This window comes from Pteropus alecto, unplaced genomic scaffold (genome assembly GCF_000325575.1).
Source record: "Pteropus alecto unplaced genomic scaffold, ASM32557v1 scaffold5, whole genome shotgun sequence".
NCBI lineage: Eukaryota > Metazoa > Chordata > Mammalia > Chiroptera > Pteropodidae > Pteropus > Pteropus alecto.
This window is the reverse complement of record NW_006441953.1, coordinates 17,496,796-17,514,841: the sequence shown is the minus strand read 5'-3', so window position 1 is coordinate 17,514,841 and position 18,046 is coordinate 17,496,796. Positions and strand designations below refer to the sequence as shown.

General features: G+C 36.7%; 1 protein-coding gene across 9 annotated transcripts in view; it reads left to right on the top strand.

Annotated features, from left to right (window-relative positions):
- Positions 1 to 11,815, top strand: part of TBC1D19 (TBC1 domain family member 19) — a 107,223-nt gene extending 95,408 nt beyond the window's left edge. For 8 of the 9 annotated variants that reach the window (XM_025051783.1, XM_006918947.3, XM_015595037.2 and 5 more), the window contains 3 exons: positions 437 to 552; positions 4,981 to 5,051; positions 6,077 to 6,955. In XM_025051783.1, coding sequence (XP_024907551.1) covers positions 437 to 552; positions 4,981 to 5,051; positions 6,077 to 6,151 — 262 coding nt within the window. In that variant the 3' untranslated portion in view covers positions 6,152 to 6,955. Of the gene's footprint in view, positions 1 to 436; positions 553 to 4,980; positions 5,052 to 6,076; positions 6,956 to 10,884 lie in introns of those variants that run through there. The other variant, XM_025051782.1, reaches the window with a different exon arrangement.
- The last annotated feature ends 6,231 nt before the right edge of the window (positions 11,816 to 18,046 follow it).

Genomic DNA, 18,046 nt, shown 5'->3' with positions numbered 1-18,046 from the left:
AAAAATATTCAGGTATCAAGCACCCTTTCAAGTATTTTGAATAAAAATTCAAATGATCACAGCTTGCCTGAAACTGTTAAGACTATAAGTTCACCTCAACGATAGCTAATTAGTACACACCCTGAAAAACAAAAGGTAGAAGGGAGTTTTCTAAAGGATGAACTAACTATATAACATAAAGGGGGGCCCAGCAAACGTAAGTCATCCTCTTAATACTCTGAGACCACTAACTTGAGGACTCATGGTTCCTCACCATAGCACTTTTGCACCTTTTACGAGAGTACTTGAGTTCTAAACGCCCAGATGATTTCTAAGACTCACAGAGGAGTTACCTTAACAAAAGAATTGCTTGGGCTCTGCCAGCCTTTTGTCAGATATTGCCTGTTTGTAAGAGAAAAAAAAACACTGGTAAAATTTATTTTTTCTTTGCTTACAGACTTCGCATATCATTTAAATGGATGGTTCGAGCTTTCTCCGGATACTTAGCTACAGATCAACTCTTGCTTTTGTGGGATAGAATTCTAGGATACAACTCTCTGGAAATTCTTGCTGGTAAGATTAAGTGCTTGTCTGTAAAACTCATGCTGTTTCTATAGTGAAGTCTTTTTCTTTTCTAACATCTGCCGTCTCTAATTAGAGTTTGAGTGTGCATTTACCTGTCATTTCTAATTCATGAACATTTAATAGATATGACTGCCTTAGAAGACAAGTGCTGAGGTTCTGCTCTCTAGGTATGTTTGTGTAACTGCCCAGCATCAGTCCATTTCTCCTCCTGTCCTCCTTTTAGTCCAGCCAGGGCTCACCAGCTCTCAGCACCTGTGAGGTCTGTGCAACGGAGTGTAGGTGTTCATTCTACTCTGGACTCCTCTGACTGTCTTAGCATTTGTTCTGGGCTCCTTCTCAACTGCCCTATAAAATCCAAACTGACACTCAGCCTTCCTGCACCAATGAAATCTCAGCTCTTCTGGACTTCAGTTTATACTGAATTCAAAACCTTTTCCTTTATGTCTCTAATTCCTGCCATGGTGGCTGAATTTCCCCTTTTAGATATTTTCTAAAACCAAACATATTTCATGTTTTTTTCAGGAAGCCACATTTTCATCACTTATTTAATAATTAATCAGTTCTTACAACAGATATCACACAAGACAACTGTATGATAACACATGGAGTGCGGATTTCTTATTAATTACTTTATTTTTCTTCTCTTGTACAAAGTAGACTCAGTTATTTTTATCACTGGGATTACCAGGAAATTCAAATAAATATTATAAGGTTTTCACAACAATGGATGGAGAGCAAAAAAAAATTGGCAGAGTGCTGGGTCCAACCTTCTCCAGTTGTGTGATATTGAACAAGTTTTTAAACTGTGTTAACCTGTGTTTCCTTACCTTGTATCAGTAGCATTGTAAAGACACTTTTCTGGGATATTGTGGAAATAATGCTTAATTGAAGAAGATCCTTTTCTTATAGAAGATTCTCTACATACCATTTTAACATACTCTTGAGTGCTGTGAGGTCTAGAGGAATTGGGTGGCATTTGAAAAGGATTATTAAAGTAATAATAAAGTGCTATGAAGATAAATGTCACCCCTGCTGTCATCAAAGGCGTCTATCACTTACTAATATTTTTAACAACTCCTCGTATCCTTCTATCCCAATTGTTTTTAAAGCCCATACGAATATGAGTTAAAGAAGAATGGTTTGCCTTCATCCCTTTTGGATGAAGTGATATACATAATGACAGTGATATATATAATCTAGAGATAGAAGGAGTCCTGGAGGTCATCAGGTATAACTTCTTTTAGGCAGTCCTCATCCTCTCTCTGTACACTTCAGAACAGGGTAATTCCTGTCTTAACAGGTGGCCAATTTCATTTCTGGATAATACCGACTTGCTAAAACATACTCCTGTTAAACCAGAGATCATCATGTTTTTTTCTACGCTCACATCCCATCCTTTCTCCAAAGTCTTCTGTTTTCCGGGCCAGACAGACATGTTTTCTGCTACCATTTCTCAGACAACAGGATTTTAGACTTTCCACCAAATAACTTTCCTCAGGGTATGTCATAAGTTTTGAAAAGTATCGTAAATAGCTTTTTGTATCATTTCAAAAAGATATTCGAGTATGTTAAAGAAAGGGGGTCAGTATAAGAAAGTGCTTTCTAATAATTAGGACTTTCCAAAAGTAGAATGGGCTTTTTAACTGTCACCTGAAGGGTTAAGAGAATTTCTACTATGAAAGAAATGTTGACTTGGAAGGCCTTCAAGGCCTCTTTCAATTTAAATTCTCTCATTCTGTAACTTATCACCCTCAGCAAATAGAAGTATAAGAGAGCTAAATGAATGCTGAATATCTCATTTGCTCTAAGCAGGCGCAAAGCCATGAGCTCAGTGCCTTAATAAAAAAGTTACTGATGAATAGGTAGAAAAGCAATCCACACTGCTTTTCCTGAATGCCTTTTAAAATGGAACCAGGTTGATAGGAACTCCCCTACCATGGAATTCAAATAAAGAGCACAGGGAAGATAATTTTATAGAGATATATACAAATTCGTTTTGACTATTTTAAATATTTTGTTATTTTTTAGTCAGAGTATTTCATATCCACCTTTTTTTGCTCAAGGAAGTTATTTTATAGTTGTTAGAAATATTTTAGTAAACATTTCTGGCTTTAATTGTGAATTAATTAGAGCCTTTAAACAGTTTAAAGCAAAGGTGTCTTAATGTCCATGATAGTGTTACTTAAAATTAATGAGAATAGTTTAAAAGACCAAAGGTAAAACTTAGCATTTCTATATTTCATATGAAACGTGATTTTGAAAATATCCTAAAGTATAGACCTTTTCTCCTTGGCAAACAAACCTGTTCTGTGGAAGGGCTGGGCAAAGCAAACATGAAGCAGACGGAAAGGAACTTCTGTGATGTGACACCAAGATAAATAAAGGGTATGAGCACATAAGCATTTTGGATGCTGAGGTCAATTAGTGAACTACTCTTTTTTCCCCTTCTTATCTACATTTGGAAAAACAATTTCCCGCCATGTAAAACTCTTTCCTGCTACAGCAGAAAATTTGACCATCCTGTCAAGCTTTTACCACCTCTGTTAAATTATACACAGAAAATGGAAGTGACGATCACACTCCCTGGCTTCTAAAATGTCTCCACCATCAAATGTGATTGCAGATATTAGGAGACTATAAAGAAGATGCCGGTTCACATAATTGGTTTTCTTTGATATTCCTGTGAACGTAGAAGCTCAGTGACTTTAAAGTATTTCTCTTTTTAAAGAATTAAACAGTAAATTCTTCATCCCAGATCTCTTTTATGCCTTGTTACATATTAGATAATCCCAGCTGATTTAACCTTTTAAATTTTGTTTCACCACTACTATTTTTCCCCCAGAATTTTTCTCTCTAATTCTAATGCTTTTTTGCCAAGCTGTCTAAAATCTGTTGTCCTGTAGAAAAATGCCTGTGCTTCCCAGCCTCTGGTTGCACTCTGCCTCTGTCTGGCGAAATTAAGAGGCCTGGGTCCTGACTCCTCCTCAGCCTCAGCCTCCTACCTGAGGGAGCCCGGGACCACCGTGGCGTCATCCTTCACGCCATCTTTAGAAACCCATTCTGAGCAACAGCAGAGAAAATAGTTCTTAGGAAAGCACATAGATTCCCATGTTAGGGATGTCATTACTGCTTACCTTCAATCTCAATAATGTCATCACATTTTGGTTAGATGCTTGGGCCAGAGCCAGGGTTGTATTCAGTCTACTATTTTCTACCTGTGTGACTCTGAATATGTCACCCAAACTCACTGTGCCTCTGTTTCCACATTGTAAAATGGGGCTAAAAGTAGTACTTAACTCATAGAGTTGGTATTAGAATTAACTGCTGTTTATCTATTCGCATTAGCTATGCAGTATACTTAGAAACCAGTCTTTCAAAGAATTCTGAAGATTCCTTACCATTCATTTCCTAAACTTCAAAAACTCATTGGGTAGTAAATGTATTACCACCACTGGTGATGGGGGGAAAAAAAAAAAAAGTGGGGAAAAAACCAAGAGTCATCTCCAGACAGTACTGTCTCCTTATCAGGGATGCCTGCCTCCTGCATGAGTCCATCGCTCGCAGTGACTCATCCTCTCACGTGGGGTTTTATGGTAGATTCTATAATGAGAAGTATTGCATGTTAGCATTACTTTTTTTATATATGCCTATGTTTAATGGAAGCAAAAATCCAAATGTTGTTTTCTACTCAAAGTATAATATTGACCTTCGAGATATCACATAATGGTTCCCCCCCAAAGTTTCAACTTTTTCCTATAGCTAACATTGATGCAAATGTCAAGATCAATTCCATAGCAGCTCTCTCCATAGATATATCCATTTGTGACACTCTAAGAAAGTTCAATGATGAGTATAAAAATAAAAATATAACAAAATATTATGAAGATTTTTTAAGAAAAGTAATGATCACCACATTTTTATCAGGATGTTTCCTCAATACAAATGAAACATGATATGATATATTTAAAAATTTATTCTTCATTTAACTTTTCAGAAGCCTCTATCGCATCAGTAAGAAACATCTGCATCAAAATAGATCTTAATTTATAAGACAGTCATTAAGTCTTCATATCATTTAAAATTTTTTATAATTTAAGTTATAAGTATGGAAGAAACAATTTATAAAATGGCTTTTTAAAGAACATTGAATTTTTCTTTTTCCCCAAATTGTGAAATACAGTTTATCTAGCTATATTTCCCCAAACTGTATTTCCCCAAATTGTGAAATACAGTTTATCTAGCACTGTTCTCCAGAGGAGACAATTTCCATTCATCGTAAGACCTTAACTCAGAATGCGGGCATGCAGTTGTGTAAAGCACTAGTTCTGAGCTCTGGTAGTGGGTTGTGGGCATAGCAGTAAATTTGTCAGGCTGATGAGTAGGCCAGCAATTGAAATAGTGTGCATTCTTTTCCAGTCCTGGCAGCTGCTGTGTTTGCTTTCCGAGCAGTAAACCTGATGGAGGTGACATCTCTGGCTGCAGCCGAAGTAAGGATAAGTTTCACTCTGATGGGATGGAAATAGTTCCTGAGAGATTGCCAGTCTTGGGCACTTTAGTCTCAAATGCATAAGACAGACTTTACTCATAACCTAATTTTTTTAAATTAGGTAAAACTTGTAAGTTCTGAGCTAAGTAATATTAAGAATTCAAAATTCCTTAATATCTTGAAAATAATCTTCTTGTGAAAGAGTCATAAAGAAGATTATTATAGGAAACCACTACACCCATTATGGGAAACAAGGTATCGAGTAATTTTAATAGAAACTGTTGGGTCCTATGTTGCATTTTCTTTTTGGTGTTCAGGTCCATGTGTTATGCTCACAGAACGAAGAAGAGCTAGTTGAGAGTTAAAGAGCATGTGTTTGGATGATATATAGTAAAGATGCATGGAATTTTTGGTTGTTTTTAATTGTGGGTTAATTATTTAAAGCTGGTTTCTTTTCAGTAGTATAATTTATACCTGAAACATCTTTTGGTTAAATAGGGATTTACCCTATTATTCTATTTATCGCTCATAGAAATGCAAATTTTATCCTTAAAATAGTTGCTACATTCTTTGTTTAAAGGGAAGAGGATGTTTATGCGTCTTGCAACTGGATCAACATTGCTTCCATCTCAAAATGATTTCCTGAAATCAGTTACTCCTTATCCCAGTACAACAGGACTAGGATTCATAATGTACGTTTATTTATAGAAGCAAGTTGAAATGTTAGACCTCTTATAAACTCATGCTACCTTGTGTATTTGAAGAAGGCTCACGGCTAACGTCCAGATTATTTTCTACTGCACGTTTTAGCATTTTGCACATATTCTAACATTAAGATACTCAGACAAGAGAAGGGCAGAACTTGTAGCTTCATCGCAGAGGTTTAGGACAAATCTGAAGAACTTAGAGTCTGTGTCAATACCAGAATTACATTGTAATGGTGTTTCTGTTTTACCTTATTTCATAGGCTTCACTTTGCTGATTAGAATACTGATATTAATAATTCTTTTTGTTTTTTTGTTTCAGGCAGTTCTTGCTGACCTTTCTACTTTAAAAGTTATGCCTCTTCTTCAAATATTTTTGTTTGCTACTGTCACCTGATCTTCTTCAAGGTCACTGACAACATATTTAGTTTTTCATTAGAAATTAATCATGAACTATGCAAACTCTGCATAAAACCAAAATTAAACTTCGTATATAAGCCAATAAAGATCATGTTCCCTCCTCAGTTGAACCTAACTAGTTTTTCACTTTTTAAAACAATAACTCTGCACACCAAATATTGCACTGCATGCTGCTGATTTCCAAGAGAGAAGCAATAGACATAACTTCTGCTAAAGTGAGCATACTATATATATATAATCCTGACTTGTAAAAAGCATGTAATAATATATGCAATAAGAACTAAAGATACTGTAATAAACTTGAAGAGGTTAATGTAGCCACTGGGACAATTCTCTTATGTCAGTTTGTAAATTTATCTCTGATGTACTGTTTTGTCTTACAAATTGCTCTTCACTCAGAGCCAGGGGTGGGGTAGGATGTGGGAAGACTTGAAGAAGATCATGCTTTTAAGTAGAAATTCAAATGTACTTTGGTGTTTTTAACAACTTTTCTCTCACCAGAGATCTTCTAGATCTCTCTCTACTTTATTTCTCCCTTAAAGTTTTCTACTGGGGAAGGTCAAATACAGTTATGTCCATCCGACAGTATTTTATTCATTATTTTTTGAAAAAAGATACAATTCTGGAGTGATCTGTTCAAACTTCTTAGCCTTCCATCTCTTGATTAGAAGTCTTGACACTGCTAAGGCCTGTTGCCAAATTCTGTTACTTTGGAAATATACAGAGATGACACCTAAGGATTTAGTGAAGGGAGTGAAAAATAAAAACCATATCCACTTTTGCTGAAGGCTGGTTTAATGAGATTTACTTCTAGGTAAAGAGAAAGACTAGAAGTAGGTTCTAGACATTCATTCTAGGACTGAAGACATTGTGCAAGACATCAATCTTATTTTGGTCTTCATTATCAGGGAAGTGTCTAATTATATATTATTTCCTAAGGACCTACCACTTCTGCAATACGAAGTAATTGTATATGGAAAGAATCCAAAAACCATTGTCTTTCGATTTTAGGTTCAAATTCAAGATGCTGATCATTTTAACAAAACTCTAAATCAATAGATTGATACTCTTACTGAATGCCTAGAATTGTATTGTTTTCTCCAAATGTATTTCCTGAGTCATTTATTTATAGAGTATTTATTAGGAAATGTATGAGGTTTAGCACAATACTATAACTGTGGTAGAATTTAATATAAATAGGTATTAATTTGAAAATCTTCATTATATATATATGCTTTTATTCATCTGGCCCTTGTTGACTTATTGAGGACAAAATTTATTCAGTGACTGATTCCTAATAAATCCTATTTTATTGCTTTTGAAGGTGACACAGTTAGAATCACGTGCTTTGCCATTCTGTGTGTGCAGATGCACACTCATCACAAGGATAAGCACACACCCATGGCTGTTATCTCCCTCCTTCCCTCACTCTGAGAAGCTGAGAAAAAATATGTTTGAGAGAGAGAGTTTTAAATGATTAAGGTCAGATTTGTACAGATACACCCATCTTTGGCCTTTTTCTTTAGGAGCATGTTCGTAAGCCTTTTTAAAAGCAGCAGTGTGGCGGTAGAGTAGAAAATATCACTAGACCGGACAGTTCTGAGTCTAGCTGTACGTCCCTAGATAATTTAATCTCTTATCTACAAATGTGGGGGAAGGTGCAGAAGGACAGGCAGCAGGAAATTATTGTATTTGCTCTGTTTACCTTATAGGATTGAGTAAGACCAAATGAGAAAAAGTATTTGAAAGTGACTTTTTTAAACTGCAAAATATAAGATGTTGGCAATTAATTTTAAATATGATGTCTTAAAAGTCTAGTGGTAGAAGGTAATATATGAAAAATGTCCAACCTCATTAGCATTTGATGACTTTATCTGATAATTTAAGACTATGTCTATAAAAAAATAAATGGATTATGATATAGGAAATCCTTACATTTGGAACAGGCATCTGCAGCCAGTACTAGATCTGAATCCCAAAGCCAAGCCTAGTAGGCTGCCACACATTTTGCTGCTCTCACAAACCCCTCTCAGCCATGCGGCCATATGCCATGCACATTGTCTCTTAACTTGGCTGCTTGTTAAAATACTGCACTGAGGGCAGTCAGGCTGTCTTGCCCACTCCATCTCTAACTGCACCTCCTCACACTACTTCTCTTGGCTTCCTTCCTCCTGCATTCTCCTGTGCTATCTCCTACATCGCTGGACACCCCCTCACATCTGCTCTGCCAGTTCTCACAAGGATCTGAGTGACCAGTGTTGCTTATGTAATTATTCTACCTATGGCATTGGCATTCATGGCGAAATAGACTAATAGATTGTAATTTGCTCTTCTATATTTCAATTCACCCACTAATGTAATATATATGACCTCATACTATAGAAGAGTTTATTGAACAATATTTTTTACCAGAATGTTTTGGTAATGCAGCATTCTGGCTCACTGAAATTTCCAGCTTGTCTTAACTGCATAGCACCCCCTCACACTCAGCATGTATTTTTTTCTTTCAATTCCATAGGGAAAATGGAGAACTTTAGGCTTGAACTCCCTCTCAATCTACCACTTCAAAACTTAGCTTTATCCTCCGTTTACTTCTTCCCTTCCTTCTTGTCAGAGGAAAAGTCTAATCCATTCCTGCAGCTCTGTATATACAGATCCAATTGGGTCATTTAAATGCTTAAGAAATTAAATGGCATTCCATTACTTAAAGGACAAAGCCCAGGCTCTGTTGCAAAGCAGGGCAAATTCTCCACAGTTTGCTCTTTCCATTCCTGTGTTCACACACACAGCCACTACCCTGGACGACAGCTCCTGCCAGGTTCCATGCGGGTCCTCCACCAGCTCTGCCACGCATGTTGTCTCTGCCAGAAGGACCTCCATTTTTCAAGGCTCCACTAAAATATCTCTATTGCCATGATATGCTGGAGCTGCAAATTAGAATTCTGCCCTTCTCTTTGTTCTCATAAAACTGTTCATCCACTAATACAGTGCTTAGAATATTGAGTGATAGGTTTTTGTGTATGTGTTCTGATTCTCACATCACTTTGTGAGAATTTTCGTTGATTCGTCCTAGGATATGGAAGATGAAGGAAGGTATTTGTCCATAGATATTTGTTCCAAAATCCCCTGACTTGTTCTGAAAATTGTCAGGATCCGTTTTCCTTAAAATATAATTCCTCCTCAGTGTCAAGACTCCCTTTGTCCATAAAGGCTCTAATTCTTATTTGGTAATCTAACCCCACCCCCAAGTACTTCAGGTGAGGCTGATTCCTACCCACAGGGCCTCTAGGTCCTGGCCAGGCCAGTCACCATATACTATCCCCCTGGCCACAGGGATTGCTTCAGGATCCATGCAAAATCTCAGACCAATGAGGACCAGTGAAACTTGACTACAAGGCTTTGGTTTAATCTCTCAGGGAAGCTGGATATGTAAAAGATATAGGAGGTGCTGTAGCCTGGGAACAGAAAGAGTGAACAGCTGCTCCGTGTACCTTGTTGGTCCCCAGGTCACACATCACCAGTCTACCCCTGGACTGTTTTGTCACACAAGCCAAAAGATTTTTTTCGTAACAGAAAGGATCCTAACTGGAGGTATAGTTATTTTACCTTTTATAAGGTGATCTATTATATCGTGGGTATCATTATTTTGTACAAGACCTCTATGTACATACTGCTTAAACTCGAGGAATCTTTTTTACCTTTTTCAATCAAGACACACCCTGATTTTACAAGGATGAATTCTGTGTCCTAGACCTACTAGGCTACCTGAGGTACCTTGAACACATAGTATGTCTCTCTCCTTTGGCGCTTTGCCCGTATAGCACACTCTGCCTTCTCTCCTCTCTTTACCTCTTACTTGTACCTCAAATCCCAACTCAGGTGTTGCATCACCAGAGAAGAGTACTTCTCTTAGGAATTCTCATACCCTAAGTATACATAATTTGTATCATAATCATATAATAGTTTGTTTTTCTCTTCTACTAGACCGTAACTCCTTAAGGGCAAAATTGGTGTCTTTTTTAGCTTTATATCTCCAGAACCTGGTGTAGTGCTTATCCCATAGTGGGCTTTAATAAATGTTTATTGAATGAATGAATGAAGTCATGTAATATAATCCACTCATTCTACTGATGGCAAAACTTGCTCAGTTCAGAGTAATAACTTCTTGTCCAGTCTCACACAACTGTTTTATTGTGGAGTTGCCTATAGAAGTCCAAAAGGGAACAGTATTTTGAGAGAGAAACAAAGTAAATGTGTCAGTTCACTCAGTATTTTTCATTTAAATCAACTTTACTAAGATATAATTTATGTACAGTAAAATGTATGCATTTTAAGTATACAGTTCTCTTAGGTTTGACAAATGTATATACCCACATCACCACTACTACAGTCAAGAACATATCCATCACCTAAATCAATTTCCTTTGTGCCCCACTCAATTTCTCATATACACATTCACTCGGTAGCCACTGCTATGCTTCTGTCCCTACAGATTAGAAGATTAGATTGGTCTTTTCTAGAGTTTCATGTGAATGGAATCTCTCTCTCTATACATGTATATACTCTTTTGTTTCTGGCTCCCTTTCTCAGCATAATGTTTTAAGATTCATCCATGTCCTTGTGTGATTAGTAGTGCATTCCTTTTTATCACTGAGTAATATTTCATTGTGTAAATATTTCACAATTTGCTTATGTATCATTTTTTAATAGACATGTTTACTCAAGTTTTGGTGTATTATGGATTCAGCTACTATAAACATTTGTGTACAAGCCTTCGTGTGGACATGGATCTTCTTTTCTTCAGGGTAAACACCTAGTAGAATTGATGAGTCATATGTAAGCATAAGTTTAACTTTCTAAGAGATCTGCGAACTCTTTTCTGAAGTAGTTCTGCCATTTTACATCCCCACTAGTGATGTACAGGGCTCTAGTTGCTCCAAATCCTCACCACCACTTGCTGTTGTCACGTTAGTCATTCCAATAGTGATTTTAATTTGCATTTCCCTAACTACTGATGATATTGAGCATCTTCTCATGCTTATATGCCATTTATACTTATTTTTTTGTAAAGTGTTCAAATCTTTTGTTCATTTTTAATCAAGATCTTCTTAAGCTGTAAGAATTCTTATTCTGGATACACTTTTGGTTTGTAAAATTTTCTCCTGGCTTAAGGTTTGTCTCTTAATTTCCTTAAGTATTTTTCAAGAGCAAAAGTTTTAATTTTGCTGAGTTCAATGTATCTATTTTTTCTTTTATGGTTCATATTTTTGTGTCTTTGCTAAGAAATCTTTGCATAATTCAAGATTTTTTTACTGTGTTTTCTTCTAGAAACTTTTATAGTTTTAGTTTTTACTTCTTGGCCTATGAACCTTTCTCTTTTTTGTTGTTAATTTTTGTGTATGACACAAGTTATGAGTTGAAGATCATGTTTTTGCATATAGATATACAATTGTTCCAACACCATTTGCTGAAAAAACTATACTTTCCCCTTTATGCCAGCACCTCTGTGTAAAATAAATTGATCATATATATGTGGGCTTGTTTCTGGACGCTCTGTTCTGTTTCATGGATTTATGTCTGTTCCTATTCCATTACCACACTATGTTTATTTTTATAGCTTTAGAGTAAATCTTGAAATCAAGTAGTGTAAGTCCTCTAATTTTCTCTATGTCAAAAATATTTTGGTTATTCTGAATTCTTTGCATTTCTAAATAACTATTAGAATCAGGTTTTTCTCTTGTACTTTTTTAAAAAGCTGCTGGAATTTGTATTGAGATAGCATCGAATCTAAAAATTAGTGTGGGGAAAATTAACAACATTGAGTCTTCCAATCTGTGAACACAGTATCTCTCTCCATTTATTTAGGTTGTTTTTCATTTCATTTAGCAATATTTTGTAGTTCTCCATGTACAGGTCTTGCACATATTTTGTTAAAGTTACTCCTAGTTATTTCACATTTTTATGTTATTATAAATGGTATTTTTAATTTCAATTTATAATGGTTTGTTAATATATAGAAATGCAATTGATTTTTTTATACTGATCTTGTATCCTGAGACCTTATTAAACTTACTACTTCTAGTATTTTTTTTTTTTTTTGGAGCTTCCCTAAGATTTTCTACATATACAATATGTCATCTATAAATAAAGATAATTTTACTTTTTGAAAAAATCTATATGCCTTTTACTTATTTTTTCCTTTATTCATTGACTAGAACCTATAATAGAATATACAGAAGTGTTGCAGCTCACTTAATTTAAAATTAAATGGACTTCTTTCTTGAATAAGTACAACCAATATTTTAAATATTTAATAGTTTGGCCAATTAAGGTATAAAACAGTGGGAGGAACAGAAACAGGCAGAAGCAGAATGCAGTGGGGAGAGATATTGATACACAGAGAAGATAAATTGGGTAACTCTTTGTTGCTGATCATCTAAATGGCTTCTTCAAATCATTCTTTTAACTTAAGCAGTTGGCTTCAGGTATTATCAATGCCTTTGCCATGTTAATTAGGTGATTGTTTTTGTATTCTTTGTTCTTAAAACTTTTTTTTTTAGATATGTAGTATGCATATATATCTATTCAACAAACATCAAATGCCTACTCTGAGCAAGGTACTGTACAGAGAATTCAGTGTTTCTATATATTTGTATGTTTGCTTTTTTAGTAACAAATGCGGTAAGAGGCAGTACTTTTTATGGAAAGAGAATACTAACACCTCTTTTTTGAAGTAATGGCCCCATCTGTCCTATGGTAAGAAAAATAATGGTTCGTGTCCCAATACCATAATCCCTGAATACATTTCCTTACATGACAAAAGGCACGTTATTATAATCCACTTCCTCTCACATAAATTGAGTTTACCATATCAACAGTAACGTATGACAGTAAGTTCACCTTGCTTCAATTCTCTTACCTATAAAATAAGTGATTCTACCTGTCCAGTTTCTCTCCTGTGGTGTTTATAATGAACAAATGAGAGAAAATACGTTAAAGTATTTTAAAGACTACCTGCTATTGTTCCGATGCTGATAGGAAAAAGACCCCAGAAAACTGGGCTCTTCTGTAAGGCAAGTGCGATGGAGGAAGAGGGGTACTGGGGGAAGGGGATCGCCAGGTCCTAATGCTGCTTTTCCGCGTAGAGGGAGTTCACTGCTGTACTGCTCCTCACTTCTCTCTGTGGAGAGGAGTGAGTTATGTTGGTAATGTGGGGATCAGTGAGGGGGCCTCTAAAGCCAACACCTTTCTCTCATCTTTCTCTTGGGATCCAGCAGCCCACAGCGAACATATGTTTTGTACTGCTCCTCTTTTGGGAGGTGACAGAATAACAGGGGCTGGCTGCAGTTGTTCCATTCATCACTGAGTGGATACGTCTGAGACTTTGTATGGAAAGCCCATCCTTGCTGCAAAATTAAGTTCCATTTCATGGGATTAACTGTATCAGTCAGAAAGATGACATCTTCATCTGCTTTCCTCTGCCTGGGTTTTAATTTTATCTCTTAATAACTCAGAACTCAGGCGGGAAGAAGGATGCTGCTTATTGGACCTCTAAACCTCATTCAATAGGGCAAGGATGTTAAGGATTGCAAGGAAGAAACTATTATGATGAGTCATAGAATATAAGATAAGAAAGAAGAGAAATGAAGGGTAATGGGAGATATGTTAAAGAGGGATGGATGAACTGAAGGTCATAAGAAATAAAAGCACTTTTTAAGGAAGGGTACTTCTTCAAGAAACTTGGAAGGCTAGTATTTGTAGTCAGAATGAGATATTTGTGTTTGAAATTTTGATGCCATTTTTGTTGATGCCAAGATCTGGGCATGTTGGATAACTGAGGTAAAGTACAAGAAAACATCACCGCAAATAGGAAAAAGTCAAGAAACCAAGAGTCCATTGGAGGACTCATCAGCAGACATGTCGAAGTCACCAAGAAGAGCAACAGGCGTAGGGATGAAGGAGAAAACCGAGTTGCTTATAAAAGCTAGTTTTACTGCAAATGAGGAGGAAAGACCCAGAAGCTCCTAGGTGACTAACACGGAGGAGGAAGAGTGGTGTAACCAGATGGTGTGAGCCGCAAAGGAACAGGAGAGGTTTGCAGGAAGAAAGAGGGAACAACACTCTAAAATTAGTATTGAAGGGTAAGGCTGGAGCTGAAGCACTCTGGGCATAAGAGAAAAGAAATCATCCATTTGAGAGGGCTGCAGAGAAATGTGTCCCCAGGATACACTCTGTTTTTAGTGAAGTGAGGAGGTGAATAGAACTTTCAGAGAAGAGATTGAAAAACACAGGTGTTTATTGACTTCACATTGGGAATCGGGAATCTCAAGAGGCAGAAGGAAATAGTTTACTAGGGAGGGGAAAAAGGGAGGAGTAGATGGGAATTAGGTCAGATTAAGGGAGGAAAGTTTAGGTGATTGATGACTGGAAGCTGGAACTCTGATGGAGAGTGGGATGAACAGGGATGTGTGGATGGGCTGATCCTATCAGAGGTGACTGAGCAATCAGTTCTGCTGCTGTCCAGGCCATTTCTCTCTGTGGTGGGGCACCTGCTCCCCCAGGCAGCAAGAGGTTGGTATGGTCTGATTATAGGTCAGCTGCTCCTTCAGACAGCTGTGCTTGTGGTGGTCTCCGCTCTAGCACTGCATGAGTTTGGTGACTTACCTATATATTTTTTCACTTCCAATAAATTGGGTTTCCCTCTCTCTCTTCTTTGCTTCTGCTATTCATTATTTCGACTTACTCATGGCTTAGGGAGAGAGTATTTTAATTACTCAGACAAAAAGATCTCTCCTTTATAAATGGAATCATTGAAAAGTTTTCATGAAATAGAAAGCAACACATTTTCTCCAATATACAAGTTATGTCCCATATATAATTTAATTTTGCACCCATAGCATGCACAGTGATAGACTGACCCATGAGAGGGTGGGGAGGAAGAATGTGAACGAGAGGATTAAATGTCAGTAGTAAGATTCTATAGGAAGAAATAGACAAGTTTTTCTCTTCCCCCCGTCACCTTTTATAGGAATGTGCCTGCCTTGCCCTCAAAGAAAGGCAAATTATTTTTAGTGTTGATGGGCTTCCTTCCCTAGTATAGGAGAAAAGTGGCTGAAAGATTAAGTATTTCATGTGTGAGAGCCTAAAGAAAATGGAAAGACCTGAATATGTGTATGGAAAGAAAGATTTAGGTCTGTGGACAGGCTAAAAGACCCTCCTGAGAGAGGTCCCCAACCCTGTCAGGATGGTGGCTAAACACAGAAACATTATAAAGGAGCTCTGTATGACAGACAGGGATGTCTCTGGACAGAAGGCCAGCCCAGGACTTCAGCCCTAGGACAAGGTCAGTAGCATGACCTAGAGGTCAGGAACAGCACCCTTCCTGACCTTCCAGGCTTCTCGTACCAACATAAATACTCGACCACCATGTGCATACACCTCTTAGCATCACCATGTGACACCTCTTCCACGCAGATGGCAGGGGTCAAAGGGAGAGTTCCTGTACCTGGGCTTTGTAGAAAACCATGCATATTAGCAACCCTGTGTTGGAAATGGAATAGTCACCACCATTGAAAACAAATATTTTCATAACATTCCATATTTTTTTGTTTAGCTCTACTAGATAGACATAGACTTAAATCCAATTTCCACTATTTACTAGCTATGTGACCTTGGTAAAATTACCTAACCTTTTTATAAGCCTTAATGTCTTCATCTGTAAAATTCTAATCAGTATCAGATAGAGCTGATTACTCTGAAAATTAAATGAGATGATGTATATTAAACATTTAACACTACACACTTTAACTATCAAGAAGAAAAGAAACTTCTGTTCATGTCCCAAAAGGGTCCACATTTAATAGGTACGTAGTGTTGCAATAAATAGCAAGTCCAGAATAGTGGGACCTGTCAAAGGTCTTTGCCATGTTTAGGGTTTCGTGATCAATACATTTGGGAAATGTTTAGTATTGTATTTTCCTTTTGAAGATTTACACTGCACATTAGTCCATTAGAGACAGAGAATTCTTACAGTAAAACAATCTAATTACCTGTTTAACCAGAGTTTGTCAATTATATGTACACAAACTAGTAACATCTTGTAGATCTAGTCTTCCTCAAAACACAATTTGGGGGAGACTTCTGCCTTTGTCCAACATGGATGTTATGGACTGAATGTTTGTGTTGCTACAAAATTCCTATGTGGAAGCCCTAACCCTGAATGTAATGATTTTAGGAGGTGCGATCCGTGGGAAGACCGTGAGGGTGGGGCTCCCATGATGGGATTAGTGTCCTTATAGAGGACTGAATGTTTGTGTTGCTACAAAATTCCTATGTTGAAGCCCTAACCCTGAATGTAACGATTTTAGGAGGTGCAATCAGTGGGAAGTAATTAAGTTAGAAGACCGTGAGGGTGGGGCTCCCACGATGGGATTAGTGTCCTTATAGGAAGGAGGAGAGACTAGAACTCTCTACAGGCACAGGCAACAAAGGAAAGGCCCTGTGAGCTCACAGAGATAGAGCTGCCACCCACAAGCCAAGAGAAGAGACCTCAGAATAAAACCTACCTTGTCAGCACCTTGATCTTAGACTTCACAACTTCCAGAACTATGAGAAATAAATTTCTATTGTTTAACTATCCAGTTTATTTTGTTAGATATTTTGTTATAGTAGCCCAAGCAGGCTAAGATAATGGAGTAACAGAAATCAGATTTACTCTTCACCTGAAACGACTGAAAAATAAAAATAAATAGACAAAACGACAGTTCTCAAGACATGGGGCATCAAGCACCAAGGACATTTAGCCTTACAATTGTCCCAACTTACAGCCTATAGAAAGGTTTCATGGTGCAACACAGGCAAAAGGAACCCAGTAAGACCTTGGTCAGTAAGAACTTGGTCATCTCCCTGAGTTGAAGAGATGGAACTGAGAGAAAGCTAAAGATCTGTATAAGATTTCCCTCAACTATTCAGCTAGAAGCATTCCTCAGACCATGCATGAGAGGAAGCTACCCAAGGCTGGGGGCCATTTGCATATCTTTTTTGGAAAATTGTCTATCCAACTTCTCTATTTTTTAGAAATTGGGTTGTTTTTTTCCTTGGCCTACAATAAACTCATTTTAACACAGAGACATAATTAGGTTAAAAGGGTGAAAAAAGGTACAGCATGCTAACACAAATCAAAAGTAAGCTGGAATGGCAATACATCAGACAAATTAGATTCCAAAGCAAAGAACATTGTCGTAATGATAAAAGGTGAATTCATCCAGAAGATACAACAGTCCTAAATGTTTATATACACGACAGTTTCTAAATATAGGGAGCAAAATTGATAGAAATGCAAGGAAAAATAGACAAATCTAAAATTATAGAGCTTTCGGGAGGGTCAGAAAAATCAGTAAGAATATAAAAGAATGACATTATTAACCAAGTATCTCATTACATTTATAGAACACACCGTCCAACAGCAAAATTCACATTCATCTTAAGTACACACAAAACTTTTATAAATATAGGACATATTTTGGGTCATAAAACAAGTCTCAATAAATTTTAAAACATTCAAGCTATGTAAAGTATGTTCTCTGATTACAATGGAATTATATTAGAAATCAATAACAAAGGTATCTGGAAAAATCTTGAATTATTTGGAAACTAACAGACTGCTAAATAACTTATGGATCAAAGAATAAATCAAAAGGGAAATTAGAATGTATTTGAGCTGAATGAAAACACAGCATACTGAAAATTTTGGAATGTAGCTAAAGCAGTATTTAGAAGGAAATTTATACTATAAATGTCTATGTTAGAAAAAGAGAAAGGTCTCAAATCAATGATCTTAGCTTCCATCAAAAACCAGAAAAAAAAGTTAAAC